We start from the raw sequence: 12,786 nt of genomic DNA on the forward strand, positions 1-12,786 counted from the left end.
ACTTAAAGTGAAATACAATGAAAACGTCAGGGCCTCAGGTGCACTGGCTACATTTCAAGAGCTCAAGAGCCATACGTGGCCAGGAGTTACCACAATGGATGGCTCAGGTACCGATCATCATCATGGCAGAAAATACTACAGAACCCATGCTACCAAATAGTAAAATCTACTTTAAATAGTTAATAGTTAAAATACTCTGATATTAAAGCATAAAAACTAGCATAATGGAACCCAAAAAAGTCTATAAAGGACCCAAATAAGTACAGTTTACAGTACAATAAGAGTGGTCTTCAAGTCACTGGGAAGAAGATGGATTTAGTCAATAAATTGTGTTGCTGCAACATGTTTGCCGTCTAGGAAAAAGTAAAGCTGAATCCCTACTTTATCCCCTATATCAAGATAAATTCCAGATGGTTCAAAAAGGTAAATATAATAACAAATGAAGCTCAGCTTGGTGCTCTGTGGTGACCTAGAAAGGTGGGATGAGGTGGTGGGAGGGAAGCTCAAGAGGGAGAGGACATATCCCTGATTCATGATGTTTGTATAACAAAAATACAACATTGTAAAGCAATTATATTCCAATAAAAAAAATTACAAATGAAAACAAAAATGATTAAAAGAAACCTGAGAGGATTTCTTAAACAATGTCATGCTCGTACCGTTATTTACAGCATAATACAAAATCCAGAAGCCATAAATGAAAATATTTGGCAGATATGATTTTGCAAAAACTAGAAATTTCTAAATTCTAAAATATTAAAACAATGTTAAAAGGCAAACTGAGGAGCAACTCAGCACAGATGGCAGAGAAGGGACTCATTTTCACTAGAATTCCTTCCAGCACAAGACAGCCGCGGCGCCTCCAGCCCACGCCCCCTGCAGCTCACCTGTGGGTAGGCAGTGCCCATGCCAGACAGCACAGCTGAAAGCACGTCCCGGCCCTTGTCCCCCGCCCGGCCACACACAGACAGCTTGAGCAGGTCCACCAAGACACGCGTGTCGTCCACAACCAACAAACTAGTGAATTCATCCAAGGACTGAAGTTCTGGGCCTGACGCTTTATTCTGGCTTTCAACATCCTAAAAAAGTTAAACAATTAAAATGAGGAATCATATATTAAGAGACATTAAGAGACAAACAGTCAAGAACTCAAAGGATACACGATTACCAATGACGGACGAATAAGGAACCTTCTGCGGTATTTACGACCATGAAGTACTAGAATAAGAAATAATAAGCCCCTAAATCTACACCACCTTCTACTATGCTTTCAAAATCAATCAACTATTTTACAAATTACCAACAGCAGCTGTCAAAAGGAATGCCTAAACTATAAAGAAATGACAATATATACTGTGACCAACTTCATATCTGAGGTGTGTTTCAAGGGGAGACTTCAAATGAAATCTCACCATGTAAAATCTACCACCACAGGGTATGTTTGGGAGTCTTCCATCAACTGCATTTGTACACTATACTTTTACATCTTTTGCCTAGATCTTCTTCATAATTCTTTCTCAGAATATTACGTAACAGACTTTTTGACATATAAACATTGCTCATAATCTCTTGTTCCTTAGGTACTGTTAAGAAAAGTCTTCTCAGTACCCCCCTTTTACTTCTCCTTCACAGTATGTCAGTTAAAACAAACCACACCTTTCCACATTAGCAGAAAAAGGAACTGCTTGTTTGCCTGTAACAGCATCACTGACCCGTCAATCCCACGTCATGAGGGTTTCCTGCCCAGGACAATCACCCCACAGCCTGCTGCCACCACAGAGGAGCCTCCTGAAGGTTGGCAGTGGGGTCTGGCATACAGAAAGTAACAGGGAGATCCAACAGCTTCTGAGCTTAGAGGGAGTGGGTATTAGAGACCTGAGCCCTTCCTGTTTCCTGGGCAGAGGCCAGCTCTCCAGGGAAAGAACAAGATGCCACAAGTGTCTCTTCCCTTCTCTCTTGCTTTCTGGATCTCAGCGAAATCACTGTCAGTGGTTTTCAGAAACAGAAATAAGCCAGGGAAAGCACAAGCTCCACTTAGGAATCTTCAAGGGAATGTGATCCGAACAATGTGCAGATTCCATCAATGCTCAAGTTGGCCCTGGAAACCATAGCTCTGAGGCAGGAGCATGGTTTCTCCCTTAAGAGAAACAGACCCTGCTCCCACCTTCAAGTGAAGACACAGGGAATCAGCAAGTGAAGTGCATCCGAAACGAAGACACTCCAGAATCTCATTCACTGAAGGCCAGCAAAAACATTCAGTGGAATATATTAATCATATATAACATCTTTGGTCTTATTTGAAACAATACCAAACGTTTTTTTGGTGGGGTTGTTTAAAAAAAAAAAATAGAGAACAAATCCAAAGGAATTGCTGAAAAATAAAATCACTAGCTACATAACCTTGCTGTTGTTTAGTCACTAAGTCATGTCTGACTCTTTTGCGATCCCATGGACTGTATAGCCTGACAGGCTCCTCTGTCCATGGTATTTCCCAGGCAAGAATAATGGAGTGGGTTGTCATGTCGTCTACCAGGGAATCTTCCCAACCCAGGGATGAAATACCCATCTCTTGTGTCTTCTGCATTAGCAGGCGGATTCTGTGCCCAAAACTAACATGAAAATTACTTTCCTGTTGTTAATGAATCAAACAAAATTGAAATGATAGTAATTTCAGGCTATAATCTGGATAATGCCTATGCCTTATAAATAAATTGGTAAGAAAGAAATTATACCATCTTTCTTCTACCTAAAAGAAAAAATATTGAATAATTCAGATTAATTTATGCATTAAAACCTCACCTTAGGAGATTGCCAAATATCACAAGTTGAGTCCAGACATGTAATTTACAAATATCAATTTTCTTATTACTACAGGTTATGAATATTTTCCATAGCATTTATTTTTGACACTAGTGACAGCATAATAAATCAAGAGTTCCAAATGTAATTGAAAATAATATGCTTGTTCACAAGGTGAATATGCTGGCAAGGGAGATCATGTGAGCAGGATGAGATAGCCTGGGATGAGGAGCACCTGAGTAGGCTTGGGAGGTCGTCCACAAGGTGGGTGGGGTGGGGGAGGCTGCAATGTGACAGAGCCAAGCCAAGTGGAAAGTGTTCCTGCTTTGGGCCAGCTGGCACTGGGGACAGGAGTGGGTCAAGCAGGATGAGAGGTCATCCCTGCACAGGCAGACTGGTTTTGAGTGCCAGAAGCTATGTAGGGGAAGGGGGATATCCATATGCATGAGGAGAGACAGCCGAATGAGAAGGCAGCTACCTGAGGGGAAGTTATTAAACTGTCAATAGCAGGAGCCAGATTCCTCACTTTCAGAGAATAGCATGATCAATACAGAAAAGGATGAAACTAGAATGAACCCTATGCAGTTATTAGTACTGACTGTACTGCTGTGAACCAGTGGTTTTCAATATATGTAGGTATATACCAAAATAAATATTAAATGCATAACTTATTGAAAGCATATACACACACATATTTTCTAGCTCTGCCCAGTAAGAAAGGAGATGAACTGCACTTCCCGCCATACAAAACCAAAGATATTTCAGATCTTGGCTTTGAAATATCATTCTCCAAGAAAAAGAACCATGATTTTTTGGAGAAATAGGATTTCTGTGGTGCAGCATAAAACATCTTGATGAACCTAGAATTCTGTGTTGTGCAGGAAACAACAAAATAAAAGAATAACGAGAGTATGTTTGAAGAGAGAAAATTGTACCAAATATTTAAAGAATTGACACCAATCTTTCACAAACTCTCCCAACAAACAGAAGAGGAACATTGCCTAACTCATCTAGGAGGCCAGTATTATGCTTTAATGCAAATCAGGAGAAGATATAGGTACAAAAATCCTTAACAAAATATCAAAGCAATCCAACAGGCAAGTTAGGCCCTGGAATACAAAAAAGGGTAACAGAGTTCTGCCAAGAGAATGTACTGGTCATAGCAAACAACCTCTTCCAACAACACCAGAGCTGACTCTACACATGGACATCACCCAGATAATCAATACCAAAATCAGACGGACATCACCATTTGGCTACATTCCTTGCAGCCAAAGACAGAGAAGCTCTATACAGGCAGGAAAAACAAGACAGGGAGCTGACTGTGGCTCAGATCATGAACTCCTTATTGCAAAATTCAGACTTAAACTGAAGAAAGTAGAGAAAACCACTAGACCATTCAGGTAAGAAACAAATCAAATCCCTTATGATTAAACAGTGGAAGTGAGAAATAGATTCAAGGGATTAGGTCTGACAGACAGACTGCCTGATGAACTATGGAAGGAGGTTTATAACACTGTACAGGAAGCCATGATCAAAACCATCCCCAAGAAAAAGAAATGTAAAAAGGCAAAACAGTGTCTGAGGAAGCTTTACCAATAGCTGATAAAAGAAGAGAAGTGAAAGGCAAAGGAGGAAAAAAAAAAGATATACCCATCTGAATGTAGAGTTCCAAAGAATAGCAAAGAGAGATAAGAAAGCCTTCCTCAGTGATCAGTGCAAAGAAATGGAAGAAAACAATAGAATGGGAAGGACTAGAGATCTCTTCAAGAAAATCAGAGATACCAAGGGAACATTTCAGGCAAAGATGGGCTCAATAAAGAAAAGTAACAGTATGGATCTGACAGAAGCTATTAAGATGAGGTGGCAAGAATACACAGAAGAACTATACAAAAAGATCTTAATGACCCAGATAACCACGATGGTGTGATCACTCACCTAAAGCCAGACATCCTGGAGTGAGAACCCAAGTGGGCCTTAGGAAACATCATTACAAACAAAGCTAGTGGAGGTGATGGACTTCCAGTTGAGCTAGTTAAAATCCTAAAAGATGGTGCTGTTAAAATGCTGCACTCAATATGCCAACAAATTTGGAAAACTCAGTAGTGGCCAAGGCTAGAAAAAGGTCAGTTTTCATGCCAATCCCAAAGAAAGGCAATGACAAATAATGTTCAAACTACTACACAACTGCACTCATCTCACATGCTAGCAAAGTAATGCACAATATTCTCTAAGCTAGGCTTCAACAGTACATGAACTGAGAACTTCAAGATGTACAGGCTGGACTTAGAAAAGGCAGAGGAAGCAGAGATCAAATTGCCACATCCACTAGATCTTAGAACTGAAGAAAATCATCTACTTCTGCTTCACTGACTATGCTAAAACCTTTGATGTGTGGATCACAAGAAACTGGAAAATTCTTAAGGAGATGGGAATACCAGACCACCTTACCTGCCTCCTGAGAAATCTGTATGCAGGTCATGAAGCAACAGTTTGAACCAAACATGGAACAACGGACTGGTTCCAAATTGGAAAGGGAGTATGTCAAGGCTGTATATTGTCACCCTGCTTATTTAACTTACATGCAGAGTACATGATGCAAAATGTTGGACTGGATGAAGCACAAGCTGGAATCAAGATTGCCAGAAGAAATATCAAAAACCTCAAATATGCAGATGACACCACCTTTATGGCAGAAAGCAAAGTGGAACTAAGAGCCTCTTGATGAAAGTGAAAGAGGAGAGTGAAAAGGCTGACTTAAAATTCAACATTCAAAAAATGAAGATCATGGCATAGGTCCCATCACTTCATGGCAAATAGATGGGAAACAATGGAAACTGTGAGAGACTTTGGGGGGGGGCCCTCCAAATCACCACAGATAGTGAATGCAATCATGAAATTAAAAGACGCTTGCTCCTTGGAAAAAAGTTATGACCAACCTAGATAGCATATTAAAAAACAGAGACATTATTTTGCCGACAAAGGTCCATCTAGTCAAAGCTATGGTTTTTCCATTAGTCATGTACGGATGTGAGAGTTGCACCATAAAGAAAGCTGAGCCCTGAAGAACTGATGCTTTTGAACTGTGGTGTTGGAGAAGACTCTCTGAGAGTCCTTTGGACTGCAAAGAGATTCAATCCTAAAAGAAACCAGTCCTGAATATTCATTGGAAGGACTGATAGTGAAGCTGAAGCTCCAATTCTCTGACCACCTGATGTGAAGAACTGACTCACTGGAAAAGATCCTGATGCTGGAAAGACTGAAGGCAGGATAAGGGGACAACAGAGGATGAGATACTTGGATGGTATCACCAACTCAATGGACATGAGTTTGAGCAAGCCCCAGGTGTTGGTGATGGCCAGGGAAGCCTGGAGTCATGCAGTTCACGGGGTTGCAAAAAGTCAGACAGGCCTGAGCGACTGAGCTAAACTGACTGCGCTATAAAGAAAAGTGCTCAAAGAAATATGGGGGCACATCAGAAAGACAAACCAGATGGAAAGGCCTACCAAAGGCCAAGTCTGGGACAATTTGGGTGTCAAATGATGATATTATTTGAGTAAAATAGAATTCCATGAATATATACCAACAGAAAGATGAGATGAAGAGGGAAAGTTCTTCCCTACTGAAGAATAGCAACAATGGTATTCCAAAGGGAATGATGAAATCTGAAAAATCACTACTTGACAATTATCACAGTAGTAATGGACCCAGATGGAATTATCAAGAGATACTAAAAACTGGCAGATGAAAACATAATGAGGGATAAGCTAGTAACATAGTCCCAAAGTAAATTATCTCCCAGGAATACCTATAAACATGCTTTTTTTAAAAATTTATTAACTTCCAATAGAGAAATCTTGTAGACAAATTTAACAAAGTAATAAGAATATAACCTGTGATGCAGCAAATCAACAATGCACACACCTCAACAGAATGCACTGAAAAGAACTCTGCATCATTCCTGTGGCATTTCTAATAAAATTTCTTATAAAAAGAGGAACTTAAGGATGGTTCCATATTGAAAACAAAAAGAGGTAACCCTCACCCCTGGGAAGGTTCTAGACCTGTAATGAGCAAAATCTGAGTCGGTCTCTGGGGCAGAAAATAGTCCCTGATCAGTGGCAATGTCCTGATAATTAGGAAGCACACTCTGAAGCTTTAAGGAAGGCTGGGATTATGCCATGCAGCTCTCCCACCAACAGTTTAGAAACACAATTGGAGAATCTAGGTAGACAGCAGAAAGGAGTATGCCATGCTCTATGTCTAGGAAATACTTCTGCAACTTGAGTGTACATTTAAGATTATTTCAAAATAAACCATTAAAGAAGAAAACCCCCTGACCTCTTTGGTTTTGGTCATGGTTTCTGCAATGATGCTGGCAGCTCCTGGGTCATCTGTTACTGGGATAAACGGCCGAGAAGAAGCTGAGCAAGCAGATGGGGTCACTGCAGAAGGGGTCACAGCATCCTCAGAAGAGATAATCTAGTTTGAAAATGAAAAAGAAAAAGGAGAAACTTGGCCACATGGCACACTTCCCTTCTAACTCTAAAAGGCCTACTTACCCCTAAGGTCATCTGGAATATGCCAGATTTTACAGAGATAACAAGACATTTATATTACCAGCTACCACCTCCCATGCAATCTGGGACAGCCCTGCAAAGTTAAGCATATTCATGTTCCCAGGAAAACCTATTAATATTCACAAGTAATCACATGAAAACAACTAAAATGAGCTCATATCTCTCCAAGCTGGGCTTTTCCCCAAAATAAATACAAAAACCTTTAGTTTTCAGAGTGTTCAAGTTTCAGAATTACAGATGAACAACTGCACATTGTACTTAGCAACTTTTTAAAAGAATATTCCCATCTACACACTATAAGACTCCTTTTAAACAGAATACTAATTCAAGCCAAAAATCATAGTAGTAGACACAAAAACATTCTGAATTAAGTTAAAGAATGACTTGTACTTTATAAGACACAAATGAGCTACCTTTCACTTCCTAATCAAACACTGCTTTACTGCTTTATCATTTTTTACCTCTCCTCTCTTTTCTTGCCATGGATTGGGACTCAATCTGTCTTCAATATCAACAGCCAGCACACACTCCTCTCCATTCATGGGACTGGCCATGGCAGATACATCAGAAGTGGGTGCCGAGGAGGAGAAGGAAGGACACTCCACCGGGGCAACCATGCCAGCCGGCATCAGGGCCCCGACCACAGTGTCTCTGTCAGGAGAGAAAGCCAGGCCTGTGGTGAACTGCATCTACCTCTGCAGGATGGCAGAGTCAGGGGGCAGGGCAACTGTTTACTGAAGGATTCCCTCATTATTATAGGATAACTATAAAAAGAGAGTTTTAGAAAAATATTGAATGTTATTACTATGTATCTGTTGCCTAAAATATTTACTCCTGATCTTATTTACTGAACGACCATAGTGATAACAGGTGAAAAACTGCCAACATAAAAATCAGACCAGAATAAGCCTCTGGATTTCTCTGAGAAATCTTCTTGGTTGTTAAGAGTCTAAGGATAACTTGGGATTTTTTGTTGTTAGGTCACTAAGTCATATCCAACTCTTTGCAACCCCATGGCCAGCAGGCATACCAGGCTTCGCTATCTCTCACCATCTCCTGGAGTTTGCCCAAGGTCACTTCCATTTTATCAGTGATGCCATCCAACCATCTCATCCTCTGTTGCACTCATCTCCTTCTGTCTTCAAGCTTTCCCAGCATCAGAGTCTTTTCCAGTGAGTTGGAATTCACATTAGATGGCCAAAGTATTAAAGCTTCAGCATTAGTCCTTCCAGTGATTATTCAGAATGTATTTCCTTTAAGATTAACTGGTTTGATCTCCTTGCTCTCCAAGGGGTTCTCAAGTCTTCTCCAGCACCACAGTTAAAAGCATCAATTCTTCAGTGCTCTGCCTTCTTTATGGTCCAGCTCTCACATCTGTACATGACTACTGCTTTACTTTGACTATAGCCTTGACTATATGGACGTTTGTTGGCAAAGTGATGTCTTTGTTTTTTAATATACTATCTAGGTTTGCCATAGCTTTCCTGCCAAGAAGCAATCATCTTCTAACTTCATGGCTGCAGTCACCATCCACAGTGATTTTGTGTTTATTGCAAGCCAGATACCAAAGGTGCCTCACACAAGGCAGCGAAGACTAAATGTCCTCTCAACGACTAAGTTAGCCTTTAGTCTAAATTAATGTCCCTAAGTATTTATTTCTATTCATCATGTACATAACCACAATACAGTGATTGATGGGCCATTTATTTAGTCTGCATGAAAATAGCAGCAAAATGGAGGAAAAGACAACACTATCAAATCTCTGCCTTATCAAGAGTGAAGGAGATGACAACTGTCTTAAATATTACTGTATATAAGTATTAACTAATTCTTCCCCCAAAAACAGGTATAAAGCTTATTGGCCATAAAGAATAATGAAAATGTTTTTCAACTTGATTTTCTAATTCATATTTCAACCTCCATTAAAAGAAAAGCATAAAGATACCATCATTCACTATCAAAGGGTGTATGACCTAGAACTCACAGTATTTAAAAACAGTAACAAACATTCTCCATCAAAAAAGGACAAAAACCTAAAGTTTACATAATTGTGGGTTTTCAAAAGCTAGCAAACAAGCTTACCTGGCATACATGATTTGCAATGCTGTAAGTATATGAGATAAGGCCTGTTGTTTGGCCAGATTTCCATCTAATGATAGGAGAATCTTGGCAAGAGAAGGGCGATTTGGTTTAGAATTATTTGCACCATTGATTTTATTACTGGCAGGAGAAGAATCAGCATCAGAAAGCACACCTGGAAAAGTAAAATAAAACTGGCCTCAATTTTTAAGATCAGAGTTTGCTCTATTTCTATAATTTGACCTTTCCATTTCATTTCAAAGCACACTGCAATCTGCATTTTGCTATTTCACAGATTAAATATTAGTTTCACTAATAATCTCGCATAGTTTAAAAACAAACATCTATAGTGAAGGTTTGCTATAACTACAAAAAAATGTAAATGCTTTTGCAAAATGTACTTACAACAATTTACGCTATACATATATAAGCCATGAAAATGCTATGGTAACTATCTATATTTACTTATCGATGAAATGTAAAGCAAAACAAAAAATCCACAACAATGGTGAGAAGATAGTATGTTCACCATATACAGTGTTAGCAAGTTCCAGCCCACTGCCCTGAGAGTTCCCAGGCCTGAGCACAGGGAGAGAACCAGATGGAGCCCAGTGGTCTCTGTGAGAAGAGGAGGTTGAGCTCAGCACCAGGGAATCCAATGTGGGCAAAGTTCACAGGACAGGATAAGAGGGAAAAGTTGCACAGAGAGTGCCCTGGAGATATGCAGGCATTCTCACTCATCCAGATAAGAGGCCTTCATAAATGGGCATGACTCAGAGACAAAGAAAGAACTTGTATGAGAGGACTAGGAGAACACAGAGGTCCCAGCTACTGCCTGTTCCCATCAGCTAGAGGGAAGACCTCATAATTCACAAGGCACTGGGTAAAATACTCAGTGGTAGGGAATTATTAGTCCCACAGTAATATCAGCTCTGAATCCACTTAACAAATCCAAAACAAAGATCCAAAGGGATCAAACTGTTTTGAGAGTAATTTAACTGTATGTAAGCTCAAGAAGATTCATTACACGCATAAAAATCTCCAGCAACATTCACAATGTATGGCATCAAACTAAAAGTTACCATGTTGGAAGAAAGGCAGGAAAATACCACTCAACTCAGGAAGAAAAATCGATCTAAACAATCCAGAATTGACACAGATATTACCAACAGCAGACAACTTAAGTTGAAATACTTATTATATCTGTATTCCATATGTTCAAAAGAGAATCAGAGACATAAAAGATAAAAAAAGTACTCAAATCAAATTTCTAGAAAAGTAGCTATCTGATTACCTTCTTATATCTGTATTCCATATGTTCAAAAGAGAATCAGAGACATAAAAAATAAAAAAAAATACTCAAATCAAATTTCTAGAAAAGTAGCTAAGATGTCTGAGATTTAAACAGTTGGTAACATTAACAGCATATGAAAATGAAGCAAAGACGAGTGCATGTGAAGATACAGCAACAGAAACTATTCACGTGAAACAGAAAGAACAGTTTAAAAATGAACAATGTCATTTATCTGTGGAACAACTTGAGGAGTCCTAATACACAAGGAGCTAGACTTCCCAAAGGTACAGCGAAAAAAATTTTTTTGAAGAACAGTGACCGACAATTTTACAAAATGGATGAAAACTTAAAACCCAGAGATCTAAGAGGCACCATGAACCACAAGTGCTTGAATCATGAAAATAAAAACCAGAGAAATAAAAAGAAAATCCTAAAAGCAGTCTTAGATAAAAGACATGCTATGTACAGAAGAACAAAGATAAGAATGACAGCAAATTCTCAATGAAAACAATGTCAACCTAAAACTATACAGTCAGCTAAAACATGGTGCAAACATGAAGCAAAATAATGCCTAGTTTAGCCGTAAGAAGCTGAAAGGAAGAATCGCACATCTGAGCTGACAAGACATAAAAAAGGAATTCCTTCAAGCAGAAGAAAAGTGATTCCAGATGTAAAAAGGATCTCCACAAAGAAATGAAGAACACTGGAAAGAGTAACTATGTGAGTAAACATAGAGATACTCTTTTAACTCATTTAAATAGATAACCTGATGTTTAAAAAAACTAATTTAAACAACTGTACATTTACAACATACAGAGAAATGCATAACAAAAGTAGCACTGAGGCCGGGAGGGCAGAAGCAGAGATGTATCACCGCGTGAGGCACACACTGCGCATGAAACAGCGTGAGCCCACCTGCAGGTGGCGCTGGTGCAGTCGCTGAGTGGAGTCCAGCTCTTGCGACCCCACGGACTGTAGCCCGCCAGGCTCCTCTGTCCATGGAATTCTCCAGCCAAGAATACTGGAGTGGGTTACCATTTCCTTCTCCAGGGGATCTTTCCCACCCAGGAATCGAACCTGAGTCTCCTGCATTGCAGTCAATTCTTTAACAACTGAGCTACAAGGGAATCAGCTAAAGGCAGACTATGATACATTAAAGGTGCATAATTCCTAAAACAACCACTAAAATAACACAAAAAGTTAAAGCTCAAAGAAAACAAAAAAGAAAATACAACATCAAAAAGAACAATTCAAAGAAAGGCAGAAAAAGAGCAGAAAAAACCAATAAACAGCTAGGACTAATATAATACAAAACAGCAGGATACTGATTGAAAACAAATATATTCATAATCACATTAAATGTGAGTGAAGTAAACACCCCAATTAGAGAGTCCCAGAGAAAAAATTAAAAAGCAAAATCCAACTATATGTTGCCTACCAGGAAGTTTTTTTTTACTAGGTTAACAGTAAAAAGAATGGAAAAAATATATCGTAGTTTCTCTTGTACCTATATTCTTATCAGTCAAACTTTATTTCAAAGCAATAATTTCAAAGCAAAGGATGAGAGGATAATCTGTCATTAATGACGTCAGTGTCAATTACTCAAGGAGAGTAAATGACTACACTAGAAAACTGGGAAGACCCTAAGCCAAAGACCTAAGCTTCTTAGAAGAAAAGACTAAAGATTAAAGATCAGTGAAACAGAAAACAGAAAAACAATGAAGGAAAATCAAGGAAACCATTAGCTTATTCTTTGAATACACTTAATAAAACTGATAAAGCTATAGACAAACTGGAAAGAGAAGACACAATTACCAATGTAAGGAATGAGTAATAACACCACTATAGAGTCTACAAATATTAAAACAAAAATAAGCAAACACTGAGACAACTTTATGCCAGTAAGTTAAACTTCCATCGAAGACACAAACCTTACTAGAAAATAAACAGCTAGCCCTAAATCTTAAAGGAATTAAATTTATGGTTTAAAAATACTACACAGAGAGGTGAAAGTTCTTAACTAGCTTTTTTTTT

At 38.9% G+C, this 12,786-nt stretch overlaps 1 protein-coding gene across 8 annotated transcripts in view; it reads right to left on the reverse strand.

Annotated features, from left to right (window-relative positions):
* Positions 1 to 12,786, reverse strand: part of HERC2 (HECT and RLD domain containing E3 ubiquitin protein ligase 2) — a 238,331-nt gene that overhangs the window by 49,085 nt on the left and 176,460 nt on the right. For all 8 annotated transcript variants that reach the window (XM_044932091.2, XM_044932094.2, XM_044932108.2 and 5 more), the window contains 4 exons: positions 9,462 to 9,633; positions 7,841 to 8,030; positions 7,141 to 7,281; positions 888 to 1,079 (listed from right to left, as the gene is read on the reverse strand). In XM_044932091.2, the coding sequence (XP_044788026.2) occupies positions 888 to 1,079; positions 7,141 to 7,281; positions 7,841 to 8,030; positions 9,462 to 9,633 (695 nt within the window). The remainder of the gene's footprint in view (positions 1 to 887; positions 1,080 to 7,140; positions 7,282 to 7,840; positions 8,031 to 9,461; positions 9,634 to 12,786) is intronic.

The sequence above is a fragment of the Bubalus bubalis genome, chromosome 2 (assembly GCF_019923935.1).
Source record: "Bubalus bubalis isolate 160015118507 breed Murrah chromosome 2, NDDB_SH_1, whole genome shotgun sequence".
NCBI lineage: Eukaryota > Metazoa > Chordata > Mammalia > Artiodactyla > Bovidae > Bubalus > Bubalus bubalis.